The 23,707-nt window shown below is 48.2% G+C and overlaps 1 protein-coding gene across 2 annotated transcripts in view; it reads left to right on the forward strand.

Moving 5' to 3' along the window:
* The window catches only part of FBXO21 (F-box protein 21), a 37,714-nt gene extending 19,284 nt beyond the window's left edge, over nucleotides 1–18,430 (forward strand). Inside the window, exons 9-12 of one of the 2 annotated variants that reach the window (XM_068562579.1) lie at nucleotides 166–298; nucleotides 7,331–7,542; nucleotides 8,856–9,013; nucleotides 15,956–18,430. In XM_068562579.1, coding sequence (XP_068418680.1) covers nucleotides 166–298; nucleotides 7,331–7,542; nucleotides 8,856–9,013; nucleotides 15,956–16,143 — 691 coding nt within the window. In that variant the 3' untranslated portion in view covers nucleotides 16,144–18,430. The remainder of the gene's footprint in view (nucleotides 1–165; nucleotides 299–7,330; nucleotides 7,543–8,855; nucleotides 9,014–15,955) is intronic. The other variant, XM_068562580.1, reaches the window with a different exon arrangement.
* The last annotated feature ends 5,277 nt before the right edge of the window (nucleotides 18,431–23,707 follow it).

Genomic DNA, 23,707 nt, shown 5'->3' on the forward strand with positions numbered 1-23,707 from the left:
GTATCCTTTTTTATTAAGAGTGTTGTAACTTTGCTGAAGAGAGGAAGTATCAGAATCAGAGAACGTGTGGGATTTGTGTCCATTACTTTTAAAATCTGGGCCTTGAAAAAAGAGGGTCTTAGCTCGGAAGCAAACAGGATAAAACACAGATTTCTTTCCTCACAGGGAAGGCATCGACCAGTCGTACCAGCTCCTGAGGGACTCCCTGGATCTGTACCTGGCGATGTACCCCGACCAGGTGCAGCTCCTCCTCCTCCAAGCCAGGCTCTACTTCCACCTGGGCATCTGGCCAGAGAAGGTAATTATTTTACTTTGATGCTTTGCACCTGCCTTAGAGAGGGAACTCCTAGCTGAAAGGCAGCGCTTACAAGTTTATCCTTGTATTAACCTGGAGGATGAACACAGATTTATTCACAGTCTCCTGGTTTTGACCCATGGATTTAATTTTTTGTCTCCTTTTATTCTACTAAAAATTAGTTATCCTGCCAGGAATTGCCCATTCTCTCTGTGGTCAGCGCCTTAAACTCCCAGAACCACAAGGCCTCGGCCCTACCACTGACCCACTGGTGCCCCAAAGATGTATTTTCCCCAAGTCACCCTTCTCAAGGGGAAGCAGAAGTTTCCATATTCATCCTCCAGCTGTGCTGTTAGCAACGAAATTGACCACATGTAAATAGGCCTGCATGGCGTAGGAAAGTGAGATCTTAGATGTGTTCAGGTCCAGCTGCTGGATGCTTTTAGGACTGCTTATGCCTTTGGAAACCGTTGGGTTTTACTGTTGCACTTGGATCTCTCAGGTTTGTGACGCCCCCTTTGGCCAGCAGGCAGCCCTGTCAGAGGCCACCGTGTTTGGGGTCAGCACCACGCCTCAAGAGCTGCGGGTGCAGCACGTGTGTGCTTCCAGCCATGCAACACAGTGCAGGAGCAGCTGCTCACCCCCATCACACCCTTGCTTGTCCCTGGGAATATGTTAATAGTCCACTTTGTTTAGACAGCCGGGTGAGAGACTTGAATTCTAAGCTGTCACAGGAACATCACCATAAAATCATCAGCCCTGTCACTAGAGAGTGGTAAAATCTTCCTTGAGAAAGTAAATAATCTCAATGACTCACCGTTGCTTACATGTACGTTTCCTCATTTATTCACAGTGTCAAAGATCTACTGTAGTTCTAGGAAAGGATGCATTAGTAGGAAAATCCCTGAGCCCCTGTCTTCAGATGTCATCTACAGCCCAGGACACCCATGTGATCCGATAGAAGAGTTACTGGAACACTAGGGTCTCTACCAGGGTCACCACCTGCTTCCCACGACCTTGTCCAGAATTGAATAGTTTACTTATACTTTTTACTTGATTTATTTTTGATACCAGGATATACATAACTAATTCCTTTCAGTTTATACTGTACATTAGTCCAGGAATTTCATGATAATTTGTAAAATGCAGAGATCCTTTCAAAGCATGGTTCCTCATAAGTAGATTCTGTACTTAAATTACACATCAGCCTTAGAAGGAGTAGGGTTGACGTCGCCTTTGGGAGGAACGTCTGTAGAAGCCCTGGCATCCTTCCCTTTGATGACAGGCTCTGTTTAGGGCTCCTGTGCTGCCTCTGGGGGAATTTCCTTGGTATCCTCCTCAGATGGTCAGGATTGCCTTCCTTCCAAACAGATGTCACTGGAACAAGTTCCAAAATTGTCACACGCAGAACATTTTTCCCCATGATGACCATTCATGGGCTGCTGGGGTCAGGCACCTAGACGCTCCCTGCATCTAAGATCAGGAAGGGAAAGTGGCTCCTTCCCCATGTGTGGCAACTGTCTCGCCCCCATGAACTGTGCTGCAACTGCAGGAAGGACCCCAAGACAGCGGAGGAGAGCTGGGGCCCGCAGTGAGGAAGGCTCCAGGGGGTGTGGAAGCAGTTAGAAAAGGGTCCTTTCCGGAGGAAGGGTTTGAGGTGGCCCTAGAAGGCCGGGGAACGATTTCAGAGCACAGGGAAGTAGGTTCCTCCAGTGGTGGGGCGGCTGGGAGAGCTCAGTGCTGCACACCTCCAGTCCCTTCTGCCAGCCCTTTGGGGTGGCTACTGTTGTTTCGTTTTGTTTTGTTTTGTTTTTTGCCCTTTTACAAATAATGAAACCGAGGCACTGAGAAAAGTAGTTTGCCAAGGTCTCCCGCACAGAAGTTGATGGCATCAGGCGTTCAGATTCACAGCCCACCCACACGCTTCACCCCTGTGGACCAGGGCCAAGGCGAGATTGTTTCTGAAGAAGCCAGCAGAAGGGCATTTTCTACTCCTGCTGCTAAACCTACATCCTTGTTCCGATCCGTAGTTATCCCTTCCCTCCATTTTCCACATTGAGTGGAAAAGATGTCCCTCAGTTTTCCAAGGCAAAACTCCGTGTGCTCTGGATCCAACCTGCTGCCTGTCCTTGGACTATTAAGTTCTCCTTTATTTCTTCTCCTGTATCTGCAGCTCCCTGTTTCTACTTCTATTGTCAGCCTTAAACATACTCAGGTCTCCCCCATCTTTGAAAAAAGAGAAGGAGAAGCCTCTGACGACAGCCCCTGGCTTTCCTCGCGGCTCCATCTTACCTCTCTGCTCCCAGCCTGGCCAGGGTCCTTGTGGCGGCCTCCCCCTCGCCTCCCCCGCACTGCGCAGAGCATGGGGCTCCGTTCCCACCCCTCCCCCCCGCGTGAACTGGAAGCCCGTGACCCCCTTTTGCTGAACCTTCTCTTTGTTGCCAAATCCAGTGGACACTTGTCTTTCCTTATCTTTCTTGATCACTTGGAGGTTGTCCCCCCACTCAAAACACTCTGTTCCTTTGATTCTGGTCCCCTGTTCCCAGGCTCTCGCTAGTTGCTGTCCTGTCTCTCCCTTTCCCGTCCTCTGTCTCTCCCTTTAAGGCTCTACACTGTGGGGTAGTTTCTAGACTTCTTTCTTCTGTGCACGGTTCCCCTCAGTGATCTCACCTTACCTCAGTTACCATCTGTCGGTCAGCGGCTCCCAAATCTCTGATCTCCTGCCTGGACCCTGGGCTCCAGGCCAACACATCCAGATGCCTGTCGGCGGCTGTGTCTCCTTCAGTCTCCTTCCTTCAGGCTCCTTCAGTCTCCTTCCTTTTCCTCTGAGACCGTTTGAACGTGTTTTAAACCCTGTAGCCAGAGTGATCATGACAAAATGTCAGTTACGTCTCTTCGCTGCTCAGGGCCCTCTGAGTGGCTCCCCCGTTGCCTGGAAGACCAGGCTCGTGCTCTCCACCGAGGCCTGCTAGGTTCTTGGCGGCCCGGCCCTGCCTGCCTGCGTTTCCCTGTATCCACTCTGCTGCTGCAACCACGTCCTGCATCTGTGCTGTGCTCTTGCCTCAGTTCTCTGCACACGCTGCATCTCTGCCCAGAACACCTTTCGTGTCCCTCAGCTCCATCTGCCGGCTAACTCCTGCTGAGCCGCCGGCTTAGCTCTTGCCTCTGAAACCCCTCCCTGCCCCTCTGCACCCTGACGGCCCTGAGCGCGCCCTTCCACAAAGCTTGTGCGGAGGAGTGTCTCACAGCTGCTTAGCCACCCTTCCCCACGAGACCGTGCTCTTTAAGGACAGGGACCATGTCTTGTTCTTTACTGTAGCTCTTCCCCTTGCTCTCAGCACAATTCCTGCCACCCAGTAGGTGCTCACAACATTTTATTTGAATGAATGATTAAGAAATGACAGAAATTCGTTAGCTGTGAACGAGGAAGGAGGCTCGAAGAGAGTATCCCAATTTTCCAATAAGGGTGGCCACTTCAAAAGTTGAAGTGTGTGGGGAGCTGACCTGTTTCGGGGTAGGAGACAGTGTTCCGTCTGGGATGTGTTGATTGGCATGACCTGGAGCCGTGGAGTACCGCGTTTGGTGGGCGCTCTTGGCATCAGCATCTGGTAGCTGAAGTCCCAAACGTAGAAGAGCCCACAGAAGTGGACGTCCAGAGGATGGAGCCAAGAGCTTCAGAGACATGTCAGGGGAAACCTGCAGTTAAGAGGACAGAGCAGGGTCTGCAAACTCTGGCCCCTGGGCCCAGAGCCGCCTGGCTTTGTGAATACGTTTTGTCAGCACACAGCCGTGTCCGTTTGTCTGCGGACTGTCTCTGGCTGCTTTTCAGCCACAGCGGCAGAGGGGAGTAGTTGAGTCAGAGACCATATGGCCCACAAAGCCTAAAATATTTACTTTCGGGCCCTTTACAGAACAAGTTGCCAGTCGTGGGCAATAGACACCCCTGTTCCAAGATCTCTGCTCTGAAGGTTGTGGGCTCGTGGGATTCTAGGCCTAGACATTTAGCTGTAGACGTCATGGTGCCCCACTGTCAGCACGGGCTTTGGAAACACACCGGGCACGTCTCATGGTGCCTTCTCCGTTTCTGCCCTCTCCCTTCACCCTATCATCCTCACACCAAGGGAAGGACGGGAGTAATCATCTCTGAACCTTATCTCCTCCTCGGATACTCTGAGTTCAAGACTTCCTTTATGCTTTGAAGATTCCACGTTATGTTTCTTTCACTTATCTGGTGGGAAGGGGCTGCCAGGAACAGAGGGGAAGCTGTGTCTATAGAAAAGTTGTCAGCAGTAACTAGTTGGAACTGCGGAGGGGAACACAAGAAGCTTACTGTGAAATCAGATGCTTTTAGCTACAAGGGACAACTGTTGTTAGTGTTGGCCCTACATTACAAGGCCACTGCAGGGGGTGGCAAGTGGATGGGATTGGCTCCTGGCTGGTACTGGTTGAAGCTGGGTCTGCTACTTGGGGTTATACCACTCTGTCCATTTTTTATGTGTTTGAAAATTTTCCTAACAGTCAATTAAAATACTCCTCTTCCTGCTTTGATGTGAAGGTGACTGAGACCTGGGGTTGCGAGTCAGCTCTGGGTCCACATCCTCACTGCACGTCTTCATAACCCCATGACCTCAGGCAAGTTGCTTAACTAGCGTGGAGGGCTTTAATTGAATAAGGGATGTGGTTTTCGGTAAAATATTTTCTAGTCAGATTAAGTCTAAGAGGGAGGGTGCTGATTTTTGGCTTATGATAGGTTTAGGTAGGGAGGTAAACGGTGCATGATAGTGGGGAAATACCCTAAAAGACTAGAAAACTTGAGGGTATTTGAGGGGTAAATAAATTTTAAGTCTTGTGTGTTAAGGTTAATTTCAAGTGCTAGTACAAAGCCCAGGATGGTCACTGTAAAGGCAGTTAATTTTAGGTATGGGGGCGTGGTTATTAGGGGGACCATTGTTGGGGGGATGTTGTTGGAGATAATAAATCCGGCAAAAACACAATTAGTAAGAAGTTTGATGGAGTTAATTAGGAGTGGGCTGTTCTCATTGGTTGAGGTTAAGGGAGAGAAGTGAGGTGGTCCTAGCAGTGTGAAGAAGGGAACGCGAGCACTTCAGACAGCTGGGAGGGAGGCCGCCGCTGGAGTTATTAGCAGGGCTCGGGCGTTGGTGTAAGATGTGTTAGCAGCTTCAGTGATCCGGCCTTTAGAAGCCAGTGAGGAAAGGCATTCCTGTCAGTGCTAAACTTCCAATAATAAGGGCTGTTGTGGTGAAAGGTATAGCTTTGAATAGGCCTTCTATTTTTCGAATATCTTGGTCGTTGTTCAGGCTGTGAATAATAGATCCGGAGCATATGAATGGTATGGCCTTAAAAAAAGCACGTGTGAACATGTGCAAGAATGCTAGATAGGGTTGGTTGATGCCAGTTGTTACCATTATTAGGCCTAATTGGCTGGAAGTGGAGAAGGCGACAATTTTTTTAACGTCGTTTTGGGTGAGGGCACATATTGCTGCGAATAGGGTGGTAAGGGCTCCTAAGCATAGTGCTACTGTTTGAATAAGTTTATTGTTTTCTGTTAAAGGGTAAAATCGAATAAGCAAGAAGATCCCTGCCACGACTACTGTGCTTGAGTGCAGTAAGGCTGAGACAGGAGCAGGACCTTCTGTTGCTGAGGGGGGTCAAGGGTGAAGTCCAGAATGAGCAGGTTTTCCGGCTGCAGCTAGTACGAGTCTTACAAGGGGGAGATTTGAGTCGAGTATAAAAATTTGTTGCAGGTCTCCTGTGTTTAGGTTAAATAGGAATCATGCTATTGATATAAATCCAATGTCCTGATGCGGTTATATAGGATGGCCTGGAGAGCGGCTCTGTTTGTGTCTGATTCCTTTTGAAATTGGCAGTGACTGGACTGCTGACCTTCAAGTTGGGAGGATTAAATGAAGTAAAAAATGTGACAGGCTTGGCACAGTGACCAGCAGAGAATAAGTATTCAGTAACTATTGAGATCCTGCAAATCTCATTCTGAAAGACAAGATTGGGTTTTAAAATAATATGTTACATTACATAAAGCTGTAGTTTTCACGACACTTTTATAGGCTCACAATGTATCAGGAAATAGGGCAGTTATTAATCATTATTTGATAAGTGAATAAATTAATTCAAGGGTAAAAACAGCGAGTTTGGCTGATCCGGGGCTAGAGTCCAGGCTGCTCTGTCTACTCAGCGTCCGTAAGTAGGAGGAGACCCGTGTCACAGGCCCTCGGCTGAGCTGTGAGCGAGCAGGGCTTGCTGATTGTTCACGTGTGTTAGCTTTCCTTGAACTTGTATTTTTCCGTAGAGGCACTGGGTGCAGTAGAAAGAGTAGAGCCTTGGGTTCGGGCAGTCCTGCTCTGCCAGCTAGTCACATAAATTGCGGGGAGGCGGGTTTCCCCGTCCACCTGAACACTGAATTGCGCTGTGAGTTAAAGTCATTGAAGCGACCAGTAGGATTTCAGAACCCTGCTCCGCACATCTTCATTCTTCACATATAGCGTCATAAATGAACTGTGCTGATTTGCGTCCATCACTCCAGTGCCCTCCCTGTGACCCCTTCCCCTCTCCTGAGACTGAGGCCAGTCTATCACTCAGCCTCTTGACCTGGATTGAAGCAGCTTCACATTTCTTTTTCCTCTCAATTCATGAGTGGCAGGTTGAAAATGTTTCCTTTCTGTGTGTGAGAAATTGAGTCCCCCCACTCACCAAGGATGTTGGAACCTGTTAGAGTTCACCTAGTCCGACAGGCCCTCGCGTCCCCATCCTGTGCGGACTCCGGTCCCCGTGTTTCTATAGAGTTCCTCCCACTCACGCTGGTTGGATTTGGATGCCGGGGCCAGTCCCCAGCACGTGAAGTGACTCTGGGCGTACAGAGCACCGACGGGGTGAGAGCCTGTGGGTAACGGAGACTCGGGCCGTCAGCCCGGCTCGCCTCGCTGCCCTTCCTCAGGTTATGTAGGTCTAAATCCCTTGCCAGGAAAAAGAAAAGGCCTAAATGAAAATATTATCTCCTAGTCTTTCTGTCTTGTCTTGAAGGTGCTTGACATCCTCCAGCACATCCAAACCCTAGACCCCGGGCAGCACGGGGCGGTGGGCTATCTGGTGCAGCACACGCTGGAGCACATAGAGCGCAAGAAGGAGGAGGTGGGCGTGGAGGTGAAGCTCCGCTCCCACGAGAAGCACAGAGACGTCTGCTATGCCATTGGGCTCATTATGAAGCATAAGAGGTGAGTGCCCCGGCGTCCGCCCCCGCGCGGCTGCAGAGGACACAGCGCCGTGAGCCCCGCTTCTCGGAGCAGCGGGGGTGCACCTGGAGGAGACCTGACCCCATGCAGCAGTGACTGAGGCCCATCGCAGCGAGGACCGAAGGCCGAACCATATCTTTAACCTTTTTGTTTTTTAAGAAGCAACTTGCTTTCCTAACGGGGAGCTCTTCTACTGTGTGTAGTGACCCTTCTCCGTGGGGGATGGAAGCCCTGTCAGCCTCGTTCTTCCTCTCCTCTCTTCGTCGTCCTCACTCTCTCCAGGGGTCTCGCTCTCCTTGGATCTGAGGGTGGTAGGGACTTGCTGGGTCCTGGGGTTTGGACATGGCCGATGGACGAGGCAAAATTAAACTGCCTCCAGAGTAGCTGTACCTATTTACATCCCACCAGCAGGCCAGGACCTGAGAGGTTTGAGTCTCGACAACTTGTGTTAGTGCCAGACCTTTAAAAATGCACTTATGTGGTAAATGGCAAATGGCATTTCATTGTGGTTTTAATTTGCATTTCCCTGGCTACCACCCAGATTGAGGTTCTTTCCCTGCGTTTACTAGCCATTCAGGTTCCTTTGATTAAGTGCCTCTTCAGGTATTTTGCTTTTCATTTGAGTTGTTAGTCTTACTGATTTGCAGTTTCTTTATTCTGTGTATTAGTCTCTATGTTCAGATAAGTTGCAAATATCTTTACTCAGTTTTTGGCTAGTGTTTTCCATTCTTTTATTACATTCTTTTTTTTTTTTTTAACTTTGTTGTGGAAATTGCAAGCATATGTAAGAGTAGAGAGAGGAGTGTTACAAACCAGGTAATGTTCCCATGTCCAGCTTCAACAGTTATCATACAATTTGTTTCACCCCCTCCCCCTCCTCCCTGGAGCAAATACCAGAGGTCCTTTTCATCTGTAGCTATTTCAGTAGGTAACACTAAAAGGTAAGGGCTGACTTTTTTAAAAAGACACCTTTACCATTCTGTTGTCATATCTAAGAAAAAAATCAGTTCGTTAACCTCATCAAATATCTGGTGAGAGTTTGTGTTCCCTCAGTTGTCCTACCATGGATGGATGGATGGATGGATGGATGGATGGATGGATGGATGGATGGATGGATAGATAACAAGAGGGGTTTATAAAGAGAGGCAGGAGTAAAATTGATTTAGTATGGAGTAAAAGCAGGCAAATCTCTAAGAACGTAAGCTTCAGAGAAGCCAAGCCATTGTCTCTATATTTCATAGCTGCCATGACAGGGCCCCAGGGAGCTGATCTGCCACTGCTCTTATGTTAATTAGGTATGGCTATAACTGTGTCATCTATGGTTGGGACCCCACCTGCATGATGGGACACGAGTGGATTCGAAACATGAACGTCCACAGCCTGCCTCACGGCCATCATCAGCCTTTCTATAACGTTCTGGTGGAGGATGGGTCCTGTAGATATGCCGCCCAAGGTGAGTAGCTGGTACTGTCTGTACTTGAAGCACACGTTTGAGCCCTCAGATTCCGCAGGCACAGGCTGGCAGTCTGTTCAGAGTTGACAGGTGTCCCATGGCTGTTAGCCTCATCACAGCTGGTACTCAGCTGAACGTGGGTGGGTGTGCACTGGTGCGGCCATACCACGAGTTACCCAGTCACCACCCCAGGGTCTCCCCTCAGTTGCCACCACAGCCAGGACCCTGTTCCATGCTGTTGCCGACCTCTGTTTTGATTGGCCATTGCCTCTGCCAGTCAAAGTCCTGCTTCCCGGGCACTGCCATTGGCTCCCTGCGGGCAAGGAGGGTCAGCTTGTGCCCTGCTCATACTGCCTGCCTGAACTGGAGGGCACCGATTGGCACTGCAAGGGGAGCCACCGGATCACTGAGGCTGGCAGCCAGTTAGCTGTGCTCCCCCCGGAGACACCCCCAGTGGCCACTGTGGGAACTGCAGTTCACAGCCCTGGCTCTGAGGGCACCTGGGAGAGGCAGCAACAGGTAGGTGCTTGGTAGGTGTTTGGGGTGGCTGCCAGCCCCGACAGGTGCTCACCCAGGGCTCTCCTCTTCTTTGTCCCTCCATTTAGTGGGGTGAATTTATCCCATGCCTGCCTGTCAAGACATTCACAATGTTCATTTTATTAATAAAAATGCTGACGTAGTGCTGCTCTGTGACAGCAGCCTTCTAATGTCCATTAACTCCATTTGAGAACTGTAGTTACCATCATCATCATCATCATCATCGTACGCATTTGATACACAGGGAAACTGAAGCACATAGAGATGTTTAAATTTTAACTTACAGAGTATGCGGCCAGGCAGCTTGGCAAAGAGCCTTCCCCATAACCATCATGCTGCACCTTTTTGCGTCTCACCTAAAGCATCATGTTTGACCTAAGTTGATACTGTGTTCTGGTAAATCCAATAATAGAAATGTTGGATGTATAAAAATCTCAGAAGTACCGAATAGACTAGAAAAAGTTTCATATTAATTATTGTTAATTCATCAGAAGCTGAGAGAGGATCGTATACAAGAGAAATTCCCTTTATTGAGACCACAGCTCACCTAACCTCCATCAGTACAAGGGGAGTTATCAAAGGGGGCTGTGTGCACCCCGTGTCAGATGAAGGCACTGACAGGGATTTTATTTAACTTAAGAAGCTTTGTCAGATAAAAAAAAAAAATTATACTACAAATTTTAAAAATCAAGTTATTTGGAAATTGCTGAGTGATTCTCGGACTGTTTGCCCCTGCCACTGATCACTCAATGAGCATTTCCCACTGTGCGTCACGGAGCGAGTCCCGAGCACAGAGGAAATCGTCTTGTTGTCGACACTGGGGGCCGTGTCTACACCTTCACCTTGTACACTCGTTGCCCGTTACATGGAGTTGATATCAAGACTTCCAGTATCTGATATTTGGGTTTCTAGAAACATTTATATTAACTTTAAAATGGGCTTCTTAGAGTAGGTGAAGCTGGGTATTTGGTTTTAAGGTGTTCTGAATTTGTCCAGTGTCTGCATAGAAGATTCAGGAATTCATCCTAATCTTACCTTAGGTCAACATGAGCTGTATGGTTTACAGTCAGAATACTATAATGACTTTGTTAAAAAAAAAAAAAAAATCTGCTTGTCAGTTTCACACTCTAAAATTGATTTGAAAGAATATTGCAGATAACATGACCTAAATACTTAATCATGCATCTTATAAGAATAAGGACATTTCTCTGCATTACCACAGTTACATCATTACACCCAACAAATAAAAATGATTTCATAATATCTAACATTCAATCAATATTCAAATTTCTCAATTGTCACAAGAATAACTTTATAGGTACGTGTTTATTCATTTTAAAATCATGATCCAGACAAGATTCAGGCACTGTGTTTGGTTATTATGTCTCTGTAGTCTCTTTTAGTAAAGAACCGTTCCTCATTTCTCATCTTTTTTCCCTTTTTCACAAGACTTTGACTTTTTGAAGAGTCCGGGCCGGTTGTCTTGTAAATTGTCTAACATTCTGGATTTGTCTTACTGTTTCTTTGTCTATGTATTGTCTGTAAACTGGAAGTTAAGCCCGGGTTTGATTAGATCAGGTTGCTGGTTTTGGCTGGCGTGCTTACTCTCAGGTGCTGTGTGCGTCACGTTGCATCTCGTCCAGAGACCATGGGGTTCCGTGTCCACTGTTAGTGAGGCAGAGTGTGGTCATTGGCTAAGATGGTGACTCTCTATAAGGGACAGTTTTCCCTCTGCAGTTAACAGGAAATCCATGGGGTCAAACTGGGGCATCCTGGGTATATATCCTGTCCCCCAATAACCTTTATCCTTATGTTTGTTTTAGCACCTATTGGCTCTTCTTGCCTAAATCATGATGTGAGAATTGCAGAATAGTGGTTTTCTACTGCGGGTATATCCTCTAGTTCTGTAAACAAGAGCTTTGCCCTCCTTCCCCCTCTTCCTCCCCCTCTTCCTCTCTCTCTTTTCTCCTCCCCCCCCCCCCCTCGCCTCTCTCTCCTCTTCTCCTCTCTCCCTTGCTCTCTCTCCCTCTCTCCTTCCCCTCTCCTCCCATAGATTCCTGGATTTTTTATTTAGTCAATGTGTTATAATCATTTGGAACAATTTTATTCTCAAATTAGCTCACATTTAGCCAGTGAGCGACCTTGAGAGGCTAAATTTTAAAAGCACTAATTTAAATATGTTTTTGAACATTTCTGGGTTAATATATTTGCATTAAGTTATTTTGTTTTTAAACTATTTCGTGATCTAAATTTTCAGCCTCTGGCTCCAGTGATCCTAGTAATCTGGGCAGAGCCCATTAATGAATGCTTTTCTGTTTTTTAGCTCTCCACAGAGAGTTGAAGAGTGAATTATAAACCACATACCTGCGTGCCATCCTCAAATACTTATAGTCTGCACAATTAAATTTTCCCTCAATATGTTAATGGGCTATACAGCATCTTGCATTTTGTAATTTTTGTTCCCACTAGGGGGCGTGCTTTAGTATTAATATTTTCTTGGTACCAGAAACTCCTGTCTCAACTTCCTTCCCTAAGTACTTCTTAGTACTGAAGAAAATGACTATCACAGATGCTCTGAATTTAAGCCAGCTGCCCATATCGGAAGGTCAGGAATTCAGCTGTGGTGTGAGAACCTGGCTCTTACATGTCTTCCGTGTATGATGGTAAAGCACCTGGTTGAACGCTTGGGCCGTGGCGTGCCCTCACCCAGTGTCAGTTTCCTTTTCCATAATTGGTCTTCCACTTCCAAACTAAGTTTCCACCATCCCCCCCCCCCCCCGCCCCCAACACGCACACACACACACAGTCCATGGCGGTCTGCACATGCTGGCAAGGGTGTGAGGACTCCCTGCGCCAGGGTTGGAGTGTAAATTTTCAGCCGTCTCAGAGGGCGGTTTGGCTCTCAAATTGTCAAAATCTCAAGTGCTCATTCTCCTCTGACCTGGCATTTCTCCCCTCGGTTCCTCCGCTGGAGACGCGCTGACACAGGGGGCCTGTGGTCCCCTTGTTACGACAGCAAAGCAGTGTCATTCATGGGACTTGTCTGGTAAATGGGGGTATATCCAAACTTCGGGTAACTGAGCTGCAACCAAATAAACCAGTTGCAGGTAAATGCTTACTGTATGTTTTATAGGAGTAAGCACACATAAGGCAACACAGAATTTTCTTTGAATGCATATAATTATATTTAGCTACATATATGTATGTTCATAAAAGGCCTAGAAAACTCACAGTCATAGTGGTTTACTCTGGGGAGGGGCCGATAGGTGCCCCCAGAGGACTCATGGGTACTGTTTCCAGACTTTTACAGGAATGTATTCGTGTATTTTGGGGAGCTGAAATTTTTAAATAAAATAAGCAGACACGTTTCTCTGAAAATTTTTGGGGGAATCAGAAATTCTTCCCAAGATTTTTCCAGGACTTTTAAGTAGTCCCTGTTTAATATTTTGCTCTTTATTAAGTTTTGTATCACTTAGATTTCTTATTCCTCTTCAAATTTTTTTTAAACTTATTTAGTGGATTGGGAATTATTTTCCCCTCATAATACTTAGTTGTCAACTTCAGTGTTTTATTTTTTCCTAAAAAAGTTTCTTTTATGAGTACATTTTTCCTGTTTTGCTGGGAGTCCAGGTAGATAAACACTGAATTCAGTCCACGTTCCTGGTTAACAGCCAAGAGCGGGGCTGTGAGCGCCCTCGTGGACTGTCACCGCCCCTTTCCTGGTTTCCCCGATGTTCTGTCTGTACTCCTCATGCCTCTTTGTTTGGGGCCCACGTTCAGAACTCTCCGCAGCAGCTGCCCAGTCGTGCTGTCCTTACAGACACGTGATCATGACCTGACTGTGACCTTTCTGCCCTCCTACCAACACTCAGACGCCAAGCGTTAGCTGACACCAAGCTGCTGCTTAAGGATACATAGAAAAAGAGAGGGAGAGAAGTGATGCTGAAACGTGTCTGGCTTTCTTCAGAGCAGGCGCTGGGCACATTCTGGTTCAGGCAGCTGTGTGTTGGGGGGTGTCCTGTGCATTGGTTTAGAGGCACCCTGACCCCTGCCCACGCGATGCCGGCAGCAGCCCCCAACCATGACAACCAGAAATGTCTTCAGACGTTGCCGAGCATCCTGTCAGAAGCAGAATGGCCCCCGGATGAGGACCAAACGGACTTTTATCTCTCGGGGGTAATCCCAGGTTCTTGGCCCTCCGTCGAACATCTCTGGGGCGAGAACAGCCGACAGGGGAAGGCAGTTGGCCGGGTTCAGGCCCCGGGCCGTGGTTGCATCCCCCTGGGTCTCCCCAAGGCAGGTACGCCTGTGACTCATCGCTCACTTGGGTGGGGTGGGGGGAGCAAGACAGCAGATTTTCTCAGCCAGTGGCATTTTAAAGCATCCAACTTTTTGTTTTTTTGTTTTGTTTTTCAACGTTTGTTGAAAATAAATGTAAGGAAGGAAGTAAAACCATCTCCAGAGCTCTGGTGGTAACAGTAGGGAGAGATCAGAGCTCATAGAGCACCGTCCCCACAGCCTGCCTTCTGAGGCAGCCGTGGCCTGGCCCTCTGGTCTGTCCCAGCCCCTCCTCCCTGACCTCTGCTGGCGGGACAGTGCACGGGACGCTTCTCTTCAGCTGCTTCCCCAGCCCTGGAACTGGGCCGTGTGGGTTTGAGCCCCGGCTGAATCCCTGGGCAGGGTCCTCACTCCTGCTGCTGTCAGCTCAGCCGCAAGAGGGCGCGTGACCAGAGCTCTTCGTGGAGCCTTGCGAGCTGGAGGCTGCGCACGTCCCGCGGTGCCCGGCGCGCTGTACGTGCCCAGCTTAAAGGAGTTCACGGGAAACGTGTAGCTGTGTGTATGTGCATGTCACGTAGCAGCGCAGGTATGTGGCCTTCCTGGCTTTTTATAAGTGATACGTGTTTTTACTCCCACTTCCCCCATAGAGTCTTGAAAACAGGTTGCTCGTTTTCCTGGCTGTCTAGGATTTTGCTGAATTAATGTGCCATCATTTATTTACATAGTGACCTGCAGTTGGACATTTAGATTGTTACTACATGTTTTGCTCTCCTAAGTGATGCTGAGGTAACCTCTGAACATTCATCTTTGCTCGTGATTGGTATGTGATGTCCATAAAGGTGGTGTTTTCTCAAACTGATAACATCCCAGCCGTAGTCTGAATAAACAGCCTAAAACAGCTACAAGCACAAGAGTTCTTTAAATCCTCCCATCTTGTGAAAAAGTTACAGATTGAATTACAGACTCTTTCCCCCTCTCTTGAAAGACAAACATCCGTTACAGGCAGTGCTTCTGAAAGGCGCTCGTGTTTATCCTGTGTACTCTGGGTGGAGGGCACCCAAGGTCCTGCACGTGCGTTTCAGGATGTTTAACGAGCTGTTGAAGAGATAACCTGCTGCACCGTTGGTGATAGTTAGCCCATCAGCTAGGCTCGCGCAGGGACTCCCTGAATTGATTTTGGCAGTAGGTGCTAAGTATGGTTCATATTGATCTGGGACGCAGTCAGAGTGGGGAGGCCTGCCTGGGCAGCTCCTTTCTGGTTCAGGTCATGGAGGGTGAGGGTGGCCTTTCCTGACTGCGGGCCACACGCAGTCTAGGGCCAGGCCTCTGTGGCCAGCGAGGAAGGGCCCACAAGACACTGTCCTTTCCTTGGACCCATGGAGGGGCTGTTTTTCAAATCGCTTGGGGAGGGAGAGGCCATCGGATAGGGTTTCAGGCTTTAAAATACCTTGCAGGTATTATCACCTCTTTTTTTCTCATTCCGTTTGAAAGGAGTCTTATTTTCTATTGCTTTCTCTAGTGGCAAAACGGGGAGCACGGAAGGGAGGTAGTGTGGTTTTCCTAAGAGATGATATAGATGCCACAGCCCCTATCCCTGTAGGGTCCCCAAGCCAGCCCTGTGAGCCAGGTCCTCGCCCTTGGAAACACTGAAGGGTTCCGGGGGGGGCGGGGGCGGTGGGAGGGCGGTTCCCAGTAGCAGACGAGGAGGACGGCAGGGAGAGACGTGTGAGCGGGTGCTGAGGCGGCTTCAGAAGCTTCACCGCTGGCGAGAACCGAGCAGGCTAGGCCACCCTCGGCCCACACGTGTGGCTTTGTGTTGGATCAGGTCAGAGAAGCCTGCCGAGCCCCTAGTGTGCAGACCCCGAGGGACTGCTGGAGTTTTGTTCAGAGAGAAGGAAAACACTCGTGTTCCTTGCGGAGCTGGAGGAGGACCCCGAGCTCCCTCCCTCCATCCTCCAGTGGCCTCGCCACCTTTTCCTGTTTCCTCCTCCAACTTCTATAAACATCTGTCTTTCCTTTTCCCCCCCTCAAAAATGCACTCAGAATGGGTGATAGGAGGGTCTCTGGATAAAAGATGCTGCAGAAATCAGCTTTAATGAGAATGTCCGTGTGCCTCTCTGCCAACAGAGAACTTGGAGTATAACGTGGAGCCTCAGGAGATCTCACACCCTGACGTCGGACGCTATTTCTCCGAGTTCACGGGCACTCACTACATCCCGAACGCAGAGCTAGAAATCCGGTACCCAGAGGATCTGGAGTCTGTCTATGAAACGGTGCAGAATATTTACAGTGCAAAGAAAGAGAACGTGGAGTAAAGTCTAGGGGGACATTGTACCTTTGCTGCTGCTGCTAATTTCCAAGAGAACAGGATTCCGGATGGAGATGTCTCCACGGATCCCTCTGGATTCACACCACCGGGAAAGCCACTTAACCAGTAGTGCTGATTGCCTCCTACTAAGTTTAAATCACGTGTGCTCTCCTCCAGCTGCAAAGACAGTGTTGCTCTCCGCCTACACTAGTGATTCATTGAAAGGCACTGTGTTCAGTGGCATGGCTTGTATGCTTGTCCTGTGGTGACAGTTCGTGACATACTGTCTTCATGACGTCTCACAGTCGACACTCTTATAACCATTCTTTTTCTTCACTTCCCATCGTGTCTGTCTACATTGTCTCAGAACGTTTCATTTGCTGGACAGATGGGGTTGTCCGTTTGCAGTCATTTCTCTGATTTCTCTGTGGGATGTATGCCCTCCTCAGTCGGGATCATCTGTCTTTTTACCCTGCATTTAGTGCTGATCCAGGGCTGAAGCTCTAGGTGATCTTGGCAGCATCTCAGCTCTGGAGTCATTAACAAACTAATGGTAATCAGAAGTGTTGGAATTTATTTTTTTCTAATTCTTGAAACAGATTTCAGGCATTTATCCTTTTCTTTATTTGAATTGAGAGGATGACACAGTTTTGCCTTCCGGATTCGTCTCTTGGATTTACGCTCATATCTCTACGAATTATTAGTTTTCTATTTTATTACATAAAATTCTTTGAGAAAATGCGTAATTAATAATAGCCTTTGTGAATGGGGTTTTCCACATTCATCTGCTCTTCCTCCCTTTAAAATAAGTGGGTTTTTAAGAGAAATCTACTCCAGTATCGTAAGTAGATCTTAAATCAGTGATGAGTTCTCTTTGTAGTAGGAAGTACAATCTGCTGTTAAAATGTCTGCTTTTAGAAACCGTACTCTGTGGTCTCCAAAGACCTGAAAATGAGGTTTCACTTTTATAACCAGAAAAAAGAAGAGATAATGAAACTTAGAAATTAAAAAGGAAAGGGGAGGTTTCGTGCTCCCTGTCCTTCCTTAGAATCACTTCAGGACCTTTTTGAATGTGGCGGGGTAGAAATAAACGGAGTATCTCCAATTTTAAGAGCGTGTGCCCTGTGGGAAAGGAGACGTGAGCGTGGCCCGTGTTCTCGAGTTACCGTTGCTGTGAAAGCACCAGGAGAAAGTCTGTGCTCAAGCCACTGGGGAGTCCGGCTGCATAGGCAGGCTCCGCTGGCACCGGTCCTTTCCATGTTCGTGGTACCTGAGCGTGAAGGTACCGAGTCTTAACTCGGCTCCGGACTCCCACCGTTCTTGACCCGTCCCTTCTCCAGCAGGCTGACCTTGTAGTTAACCAGTAGCAGCTAACTTCTGGAGTTAGGACCTAGTTACTTTACTCTCTAAGTTTAAAAGATTCCAGTCGCTCTAGTGAATGAGGCTTTCGGGGGGCTGTGGTCCAGCCACGCCTCGCTGCCTCTCTGTCCATTTGCATGCAGTATTGTCACACCATGTTTGATGACTGCCTCTCGTTTACCCTTTGGAAACCCTGGGATGACCAAGGTTTGGGGAAGCCACCTGAGACCACTTACTAGCAAGTGACAGCTATTGAGCAGTTACGGGAAAGAGATGGGGATTTGGCTAGCCAGCTCCCTCCAGCCCCCATCAGCTCTGGTCCAGGGCCCGTGTTCCTCATCTGTCCAATCCAAAGTCAGATGATTTGGACTTGCATTTGAAATTGTGACCACTCACAACACCCGGCCCGTCTGAGGTTGGGGGGTTTTACACTACTCTCATTTAAAGGTGAAAATTAGATACTATGGCATTAATCTTAATGAGATGCATTACTAAGAATCTGTGGCGCATGCTGAGAGTTACAGTTGTTGGTTTTCTGGTTTGATTTCCTTTTTTCTTAGAGTAACATCGAAGCCAAGAAAGACGGTTTTACCTTTACTGACCCACTGTAAATATGTATCTAGACTGTTTCTAAATGTGTTTCTTCATGAATGCTTCATTTGGCTCCAGGAAGCCTGTGTCACCTGTGTAAGTTGGTCTTTGGGCACTTTATATTTTTCTAAAAATGTGTTTTGGATCCTGTACTCTAATAAATCATAAGTTTCTTTTTAAAATTTTTTGAAACGTTATCTCCACTTTAAAAACCCCTGTTATAAAAGTAGAACTTTCACAATGTTGAAATATTAAATATTTGGATATAGTAACTTCTTTTCTCTTCAAATGAATGCCAAGATTTTTTTGTACAATGATTAATAAATGGAACTTATCCAGAGAAACCACACAAATGGCCTGCCGGGTCTCGTTCCAGAGCAGAAAGCCCAGCCGTGACAACAGCAGAATCTCTCAGTTCTCATTCTGATTGAAATATGCAAAAATTGGCTCTACTGAATTTTTCTTTACATCAGTGAGCGGACAGAGCACCTTTATATTATGATTTCCCTGCCAAACGTTAATTTTTCGAGCTGGCTAGTCAATCTTGAGAGTGTCTGGTTGTAATGCGAAGATTGCAGCCTTTTAATTATGTCGAGTTACGTGTTGTAAAGTGAGAGTTGCAGATGCTTTGAGGGAAACCCAGGTTCTTGGTGTGTCGTTAACGCTGACCCGATAGCTGCACGCACGCGGCGTTTTCCACAGCGTCCCGCCGAGCGCCGCTTCCCCGCGCTGTCACACGTGTGCTGTCACACACGACACGGAAAGGTAAGGTCACGGCTGAGCAGTCAGCAGTTTCGTGCACTGCGGTGTTTCTCAGAGCCTTTCATGTGCAGTTGTACTTTGTGACTTTCCAGGAGGGGAGTGTAGTGGTGTCTTCCCAACTTCTAAGACCCTAGAACTTTCCTCCCCCAGCACACCCGCATGTGCACAGCGTCCCCGAGGCCCAGGGTTTGCAGACCTGCTTTGGGAAACACAGTCTCAGCGAGACGTCAGTTATGCCCAAACCTAGTCCACGTCACCAGCAGACCAGTCTTGCCAAGCGTCTCGTTTGAAAACATGATCCATCTAATCAGATTTTGAAAGGCTGGCTTCGTGGTGTCTCTGTCTGAGCCTCGTAATAGCTCTCCATCAGAAGTGCATTTACGTTGCAAAGTCATGTTATTTCAAAAACCAGCATCAATACTCTTGCTCAATCAGTTTTACGTTTTCTAATATCCACTTAAAGTCTCGTTCTACGTTTAAAACGTCTGAGTCTTTCTTAAGGTATTAAACTGAGTCACGCTTTCACGTCCTGGGCTCTCATCCGCTACCACCAAGGCCCCTTTGCTGTAAAGGGGGGGACACGTCTTTCCCTTCGTTCACGTTCCAAGCGAGTGAAGTTGGATTGCCAGCAGCCTTTTTATGGAAAAGTGTCTTGTGGCCGTAATAATCAAGCTGTAGCTCTTCATGGTTTTTGTTTTTGTTTTTTTAACATCTTTATTGGAGTATAATTGCTTTACAATGGTGTGTTAGTTTCTGCTTTATAACAAAGTGAATCAGTTATACATATGTTCCCATATCTCTTCCCTCTTGCATGTTTTTTGTTTGATTTTTGGAGGGAAGGAGAGACTGTTCACCTAGAAGGAATGCAGAATTTGGCTCTGTGACAGTCTGGTTTTGGAGACATTAACAGCTGTACTGCATGTATTACCTTGCATTGCGTGCTTACTTTAAGCCAGGCACCGGCCTCAACTGTTTGTAATCCTCACGGCAACCCTGCAAGACGCGGGCCGGGCAGTGAACATGTTTGCAGGCCGTGTTAAGGTCTCTGTCACATAGTCTTCAGTTTGAAAAATGTAAAAAACATTCTTAGCTAGAGGGCTGTGAAGAAACAGTCCACAGGCTGGGTGGGGCCGGCTGGCCCGTGGGCTGCAGTCCGCTGACCCCTGCTGAGGTGTGGGCCTGCCTAGTTCCCTGAGCGGACTGCTCGCAGGTGGGAGCCTGGCTGTGAAGCCAGGGACCTGACCTCTGAGCCCCAGCTCCCCGCGCCCAGACTGCCGACAGCCTCAGCAACTACCTCGCAGATGTCTTTACCCTTTGCCTTGCTGCAACCTTAACTTCTCGCGTTTCAGTTCTGAAAATTTATAGAGTCTTGAGAGAAAAGAACATTCCTTTGGTGACTAAAATTGATGTGCAATTACAGAAGAAATGTATTATGGCCATTTAGCAATGATTGTATTAGGGTAATGTTAGTTCTGTAATAAATAGACCCAAAAATGTACGATGGCTTGAACACAGAAGAACTTTCTTGTCCACGTAACACGGGGCAGGGGAGTGGGTTGGCGGGCGGCCCTCACGCAGTCACCTAGAGACCCAGGCCCACCAGGTGTGGCTTCCCTGAGCACCGTGGGCCACCTGCTGTCCAGCGGGAGGCGGGGAGCGTGGAGGGACATGTCTGGGAGGGCTCTTGAGCTGGGGCTGGGGCTGGCGCTCACCACTTCCCCTCACCTTCCTCCGGGGAGGCCAGGGTGGAGGAGAGGGGGCAGAGGGGGTCAGGTGGTGTGCCTTCCCTGGCGGGGGCACGCTCCCTCCCAGGGAGCCGGCCTCTGAAGTCAGGCTGGCCGGGCTGCCAGACACCAGGCTGTGGGCATCTCAGTCCAGAAATGTCTCGCTGGCTCCTGCCACAGCACGACCACCAGCAGCGGGGGCTCCTGCAGGCCACGCTGCCACCTCAACCCATTCTCCCCACAACAGATGGCCGGTGCGGGAGGGGGGTGCGGAGACCTCACAGGGGTGAGCCGCACCCGGTACTTCTGCCTCAGTAGCCGGAACTCAAGTCACCGACTCGCACCCTAACTCCAGAGGAGGCTGGGCGGTGGCCTCCTGTGTGCTCAGTGGGGAAAGTGAAAGGCTTGGGGTCCCCGCCTTGTCTGTGCCTCTCACCCACTTCCTGCCCAGCTGGGCCGTCCTCTCTATCAGTCCATACCCCCCCCCTCCCAGTTCCCATTCACTGGTGAAGCAGGGAAATGCAATGAAAACTCCCGCTTGGAAAAAGAATGAGACACACAGTAGGCCCTGGGCGCTGGCTGATGAAATACTGTGGGGCAGGTGGGCGTCGTGAAGCCCCCTCCCTGCGGGGCGTGGGGGAGGTTGAGTGTGCTCTCTGGGAGGGACTCCCTCGTGCACTGCTCCCCACACCCCATCCGGCCCTCTGGGGCCCATTCTGGTCGCCTCACAAGTGGGTGCTGCGGGGGCACCCTCCCTGCAAGCTGTGTAGCTTTCACAGCTCCAATCCAAGACTTTCATTTCGTTTTTCAAGCTTCTGATCCCTCTGGCAACAGCTCCCTCAAAAACTTAGCAGGCTACTACCTGGCGCAGGTAATCATACCCAGAGTTCTTTTCCGGAACTCCCAAGTCCACTTTATTTCTTAGCTTCTCTGCCTGGTGCGTGTCCCTTCCTGACCTAGTGGCGGCCGCCTGACTCTGCTGTTGGCCAAAGCCGAGTCTCACTGTTGAACGGGCAAGTGTCTAAGGGGCCTTCGTTGCTCAAACTGATTTCCATCCTTGTCTCTTGCCGTGGTGTCCAGAAGCAGTGCCTTTCCCAACATAGGAAGCCTGGGATTTCTGACTCTGCTGTTTTAGTTCTAAACCAGCACGTTTTTGCCTGAGCGTCCCTCTCTCAGGTATCTCGTTATCAGCTGCTGCAAAGAGCAGCCAGTACCCTGTATTCTGTCTCTTTGACAACTTCGAGACTCGCTACAGTGCCCGAGGCTCCAGCTTGCAAATTATAAGCAGCAATTTAAACAAGTATAACCCCAAACACCGTCCAACCTCCTAGCCACCCGCCTGCTAAGCTGACACCGTAGAGTTTAGGGTTTGTCACAGCAGTTCTTCCAAGGGTTGTTTTTTGGTTTTGGGGGGGTTTTTTTTTGGTTTGGTTTTTAAGTTCAAAGTGGGCTAATTTTTCCATAGGAAGTGCCATTTCCTGTTTGGCTGTGCAAAAACAAACAAACAAAAAAACTGAGGACAATGATGTCAGCGTCTTCTGGGGAGTAGAAAGAGCTAAAGCAGGTTGTTTCGTGAACTTAGGAAAAGAAGTTGTAGAGAATAAAGAAAAATGTGGAGGGGAGAACCAGTTCATTCTAGACTCCTTGTGTGGTTAGATCGAATTTCCATCTACTTCCCTTAAAATGACAGAATTCTTTTTTTTTTTTTTTTTTTTGAGTGAAGTAGAAAAGAATAGCTTTATTGCTTTGCCAGGCGAAGGGGGACACAGTGGGCTCCTGCCCCAAAACACTATGTGAAAATGACAGAATTCTTTTTTTTTTTTTTAAATGAATAGCCCAGTTTGCTTTTTTTTTTTTTAAAGAAATTCACGTTCTTTTATTTATTTATTTATTTATTTATGACTGTGTTGAGTCTTCGTTTCTGTGCGAGGGCTTTCTCTAGTTGGGGCAAGTGGGGACCACTCTTCATCGCGGTGCGCGGGCCTCTCACCATCGCGGCCTCTCTTGTTGCGGAGCACAGGCTCCAGACGCGCAGGCTCAGTAATTGTGGCTCACGGGCCCAGTTGCTCCGTGGCATGTGGGATCTTCCCAGACCAGGGCTCGAACCTGTGTCCCCTGCATTGGCAGGCAGATTCTCAACCACTGCGCCACCAGGGAAGCCCAAAATGACAGAATTCTTAATGGAAATGTTCGCATTGAAGTTGTTGAATCTGGGGAAAATTAAGAGAGCGCTTTGAATGAGAGTTTTGAGTTTCTCCTATTTCTAAAACACCATCTTCTCAGGGCTGTGGAAATCTTTCATAACCTACCATCACGATGTGCTGATGGTCTGTCCTGGCTGTCCCTGTGCAGAAAGCTTTCCCCACAGCGTCTCTTACCCGTCTCCACCCCAGTCCTTCTCAACCTTTTTTCCAGTAACCCCCCCCCACTCCAGGACCCTTTAAAGATAGTTTCTTCCTAATAGCCCTCACCCCATGAAATTGTTTTGATCTTTTTTTTTAATTTGAGGTGAAATTCATAGAACATAAAATTCACCATTTTAAAGTGTACAGTCAGTGGCATTTAGCTCATTCACAATATTGGGCAACCACCGCCTTCATCTAGATGAAAACATTTTACTGCCCCCAAATAAAACCCTGTCCCCATGAAGCAGGAAGCAGTCGCTCCTCATTTCCAGCCTCCCCCCACCCCCGTCCCAGTCTGCTTTCTATCTCTATGGGTTTGTCTATTCTAGACATTTCATGTAGAGGGAATCATACAATATATGGCATTTTGGGACTGGCTGCTTTCACTTAGCATCATGTTTTCAAGGTCCTTTCACTTTGTAGTATGAATCAGTACCTAATTCCTTTCTATGGCCAAGTAATAATTTATGCATAGACCGCATTTTGTTTATCCATTCAGCTACTGATGGACATTTGCGTTGTTTTCACCTTTTAGCACTTGTGAATAGAGCTGCTGCGAACTGCCGTGACATTTTAATACCTCACTGAATATCCACTGAGGCATTGTATGTGTATCTGTACTTTACATATCAAAAGAGTAATCGTTTTTTCACTACCCCCAACAATTAGTTTTGCCCCACTGAGAATTCAAGCCCCACCTGGGAGGCAGCTTTGGAAAGAGCTGCTGTCT

The sequence above is a fragment of the Eschrichtius robustus genome, chromosome 14 (genome assembly GCF_028021215.1).
Source record: "Eschrichtius robustus isolate mEscRob2 chromosome 14, mEscRob2.pri, whole genome shotgun sequence".
Taxonomy (NCBI): domain Eukaryota; kingdom Metazoa; phylum Chordata; class Mammalia; order Artiodactyla; family Eschrichtiidae; genus Eschrichtius; species Eschrichtius robustus.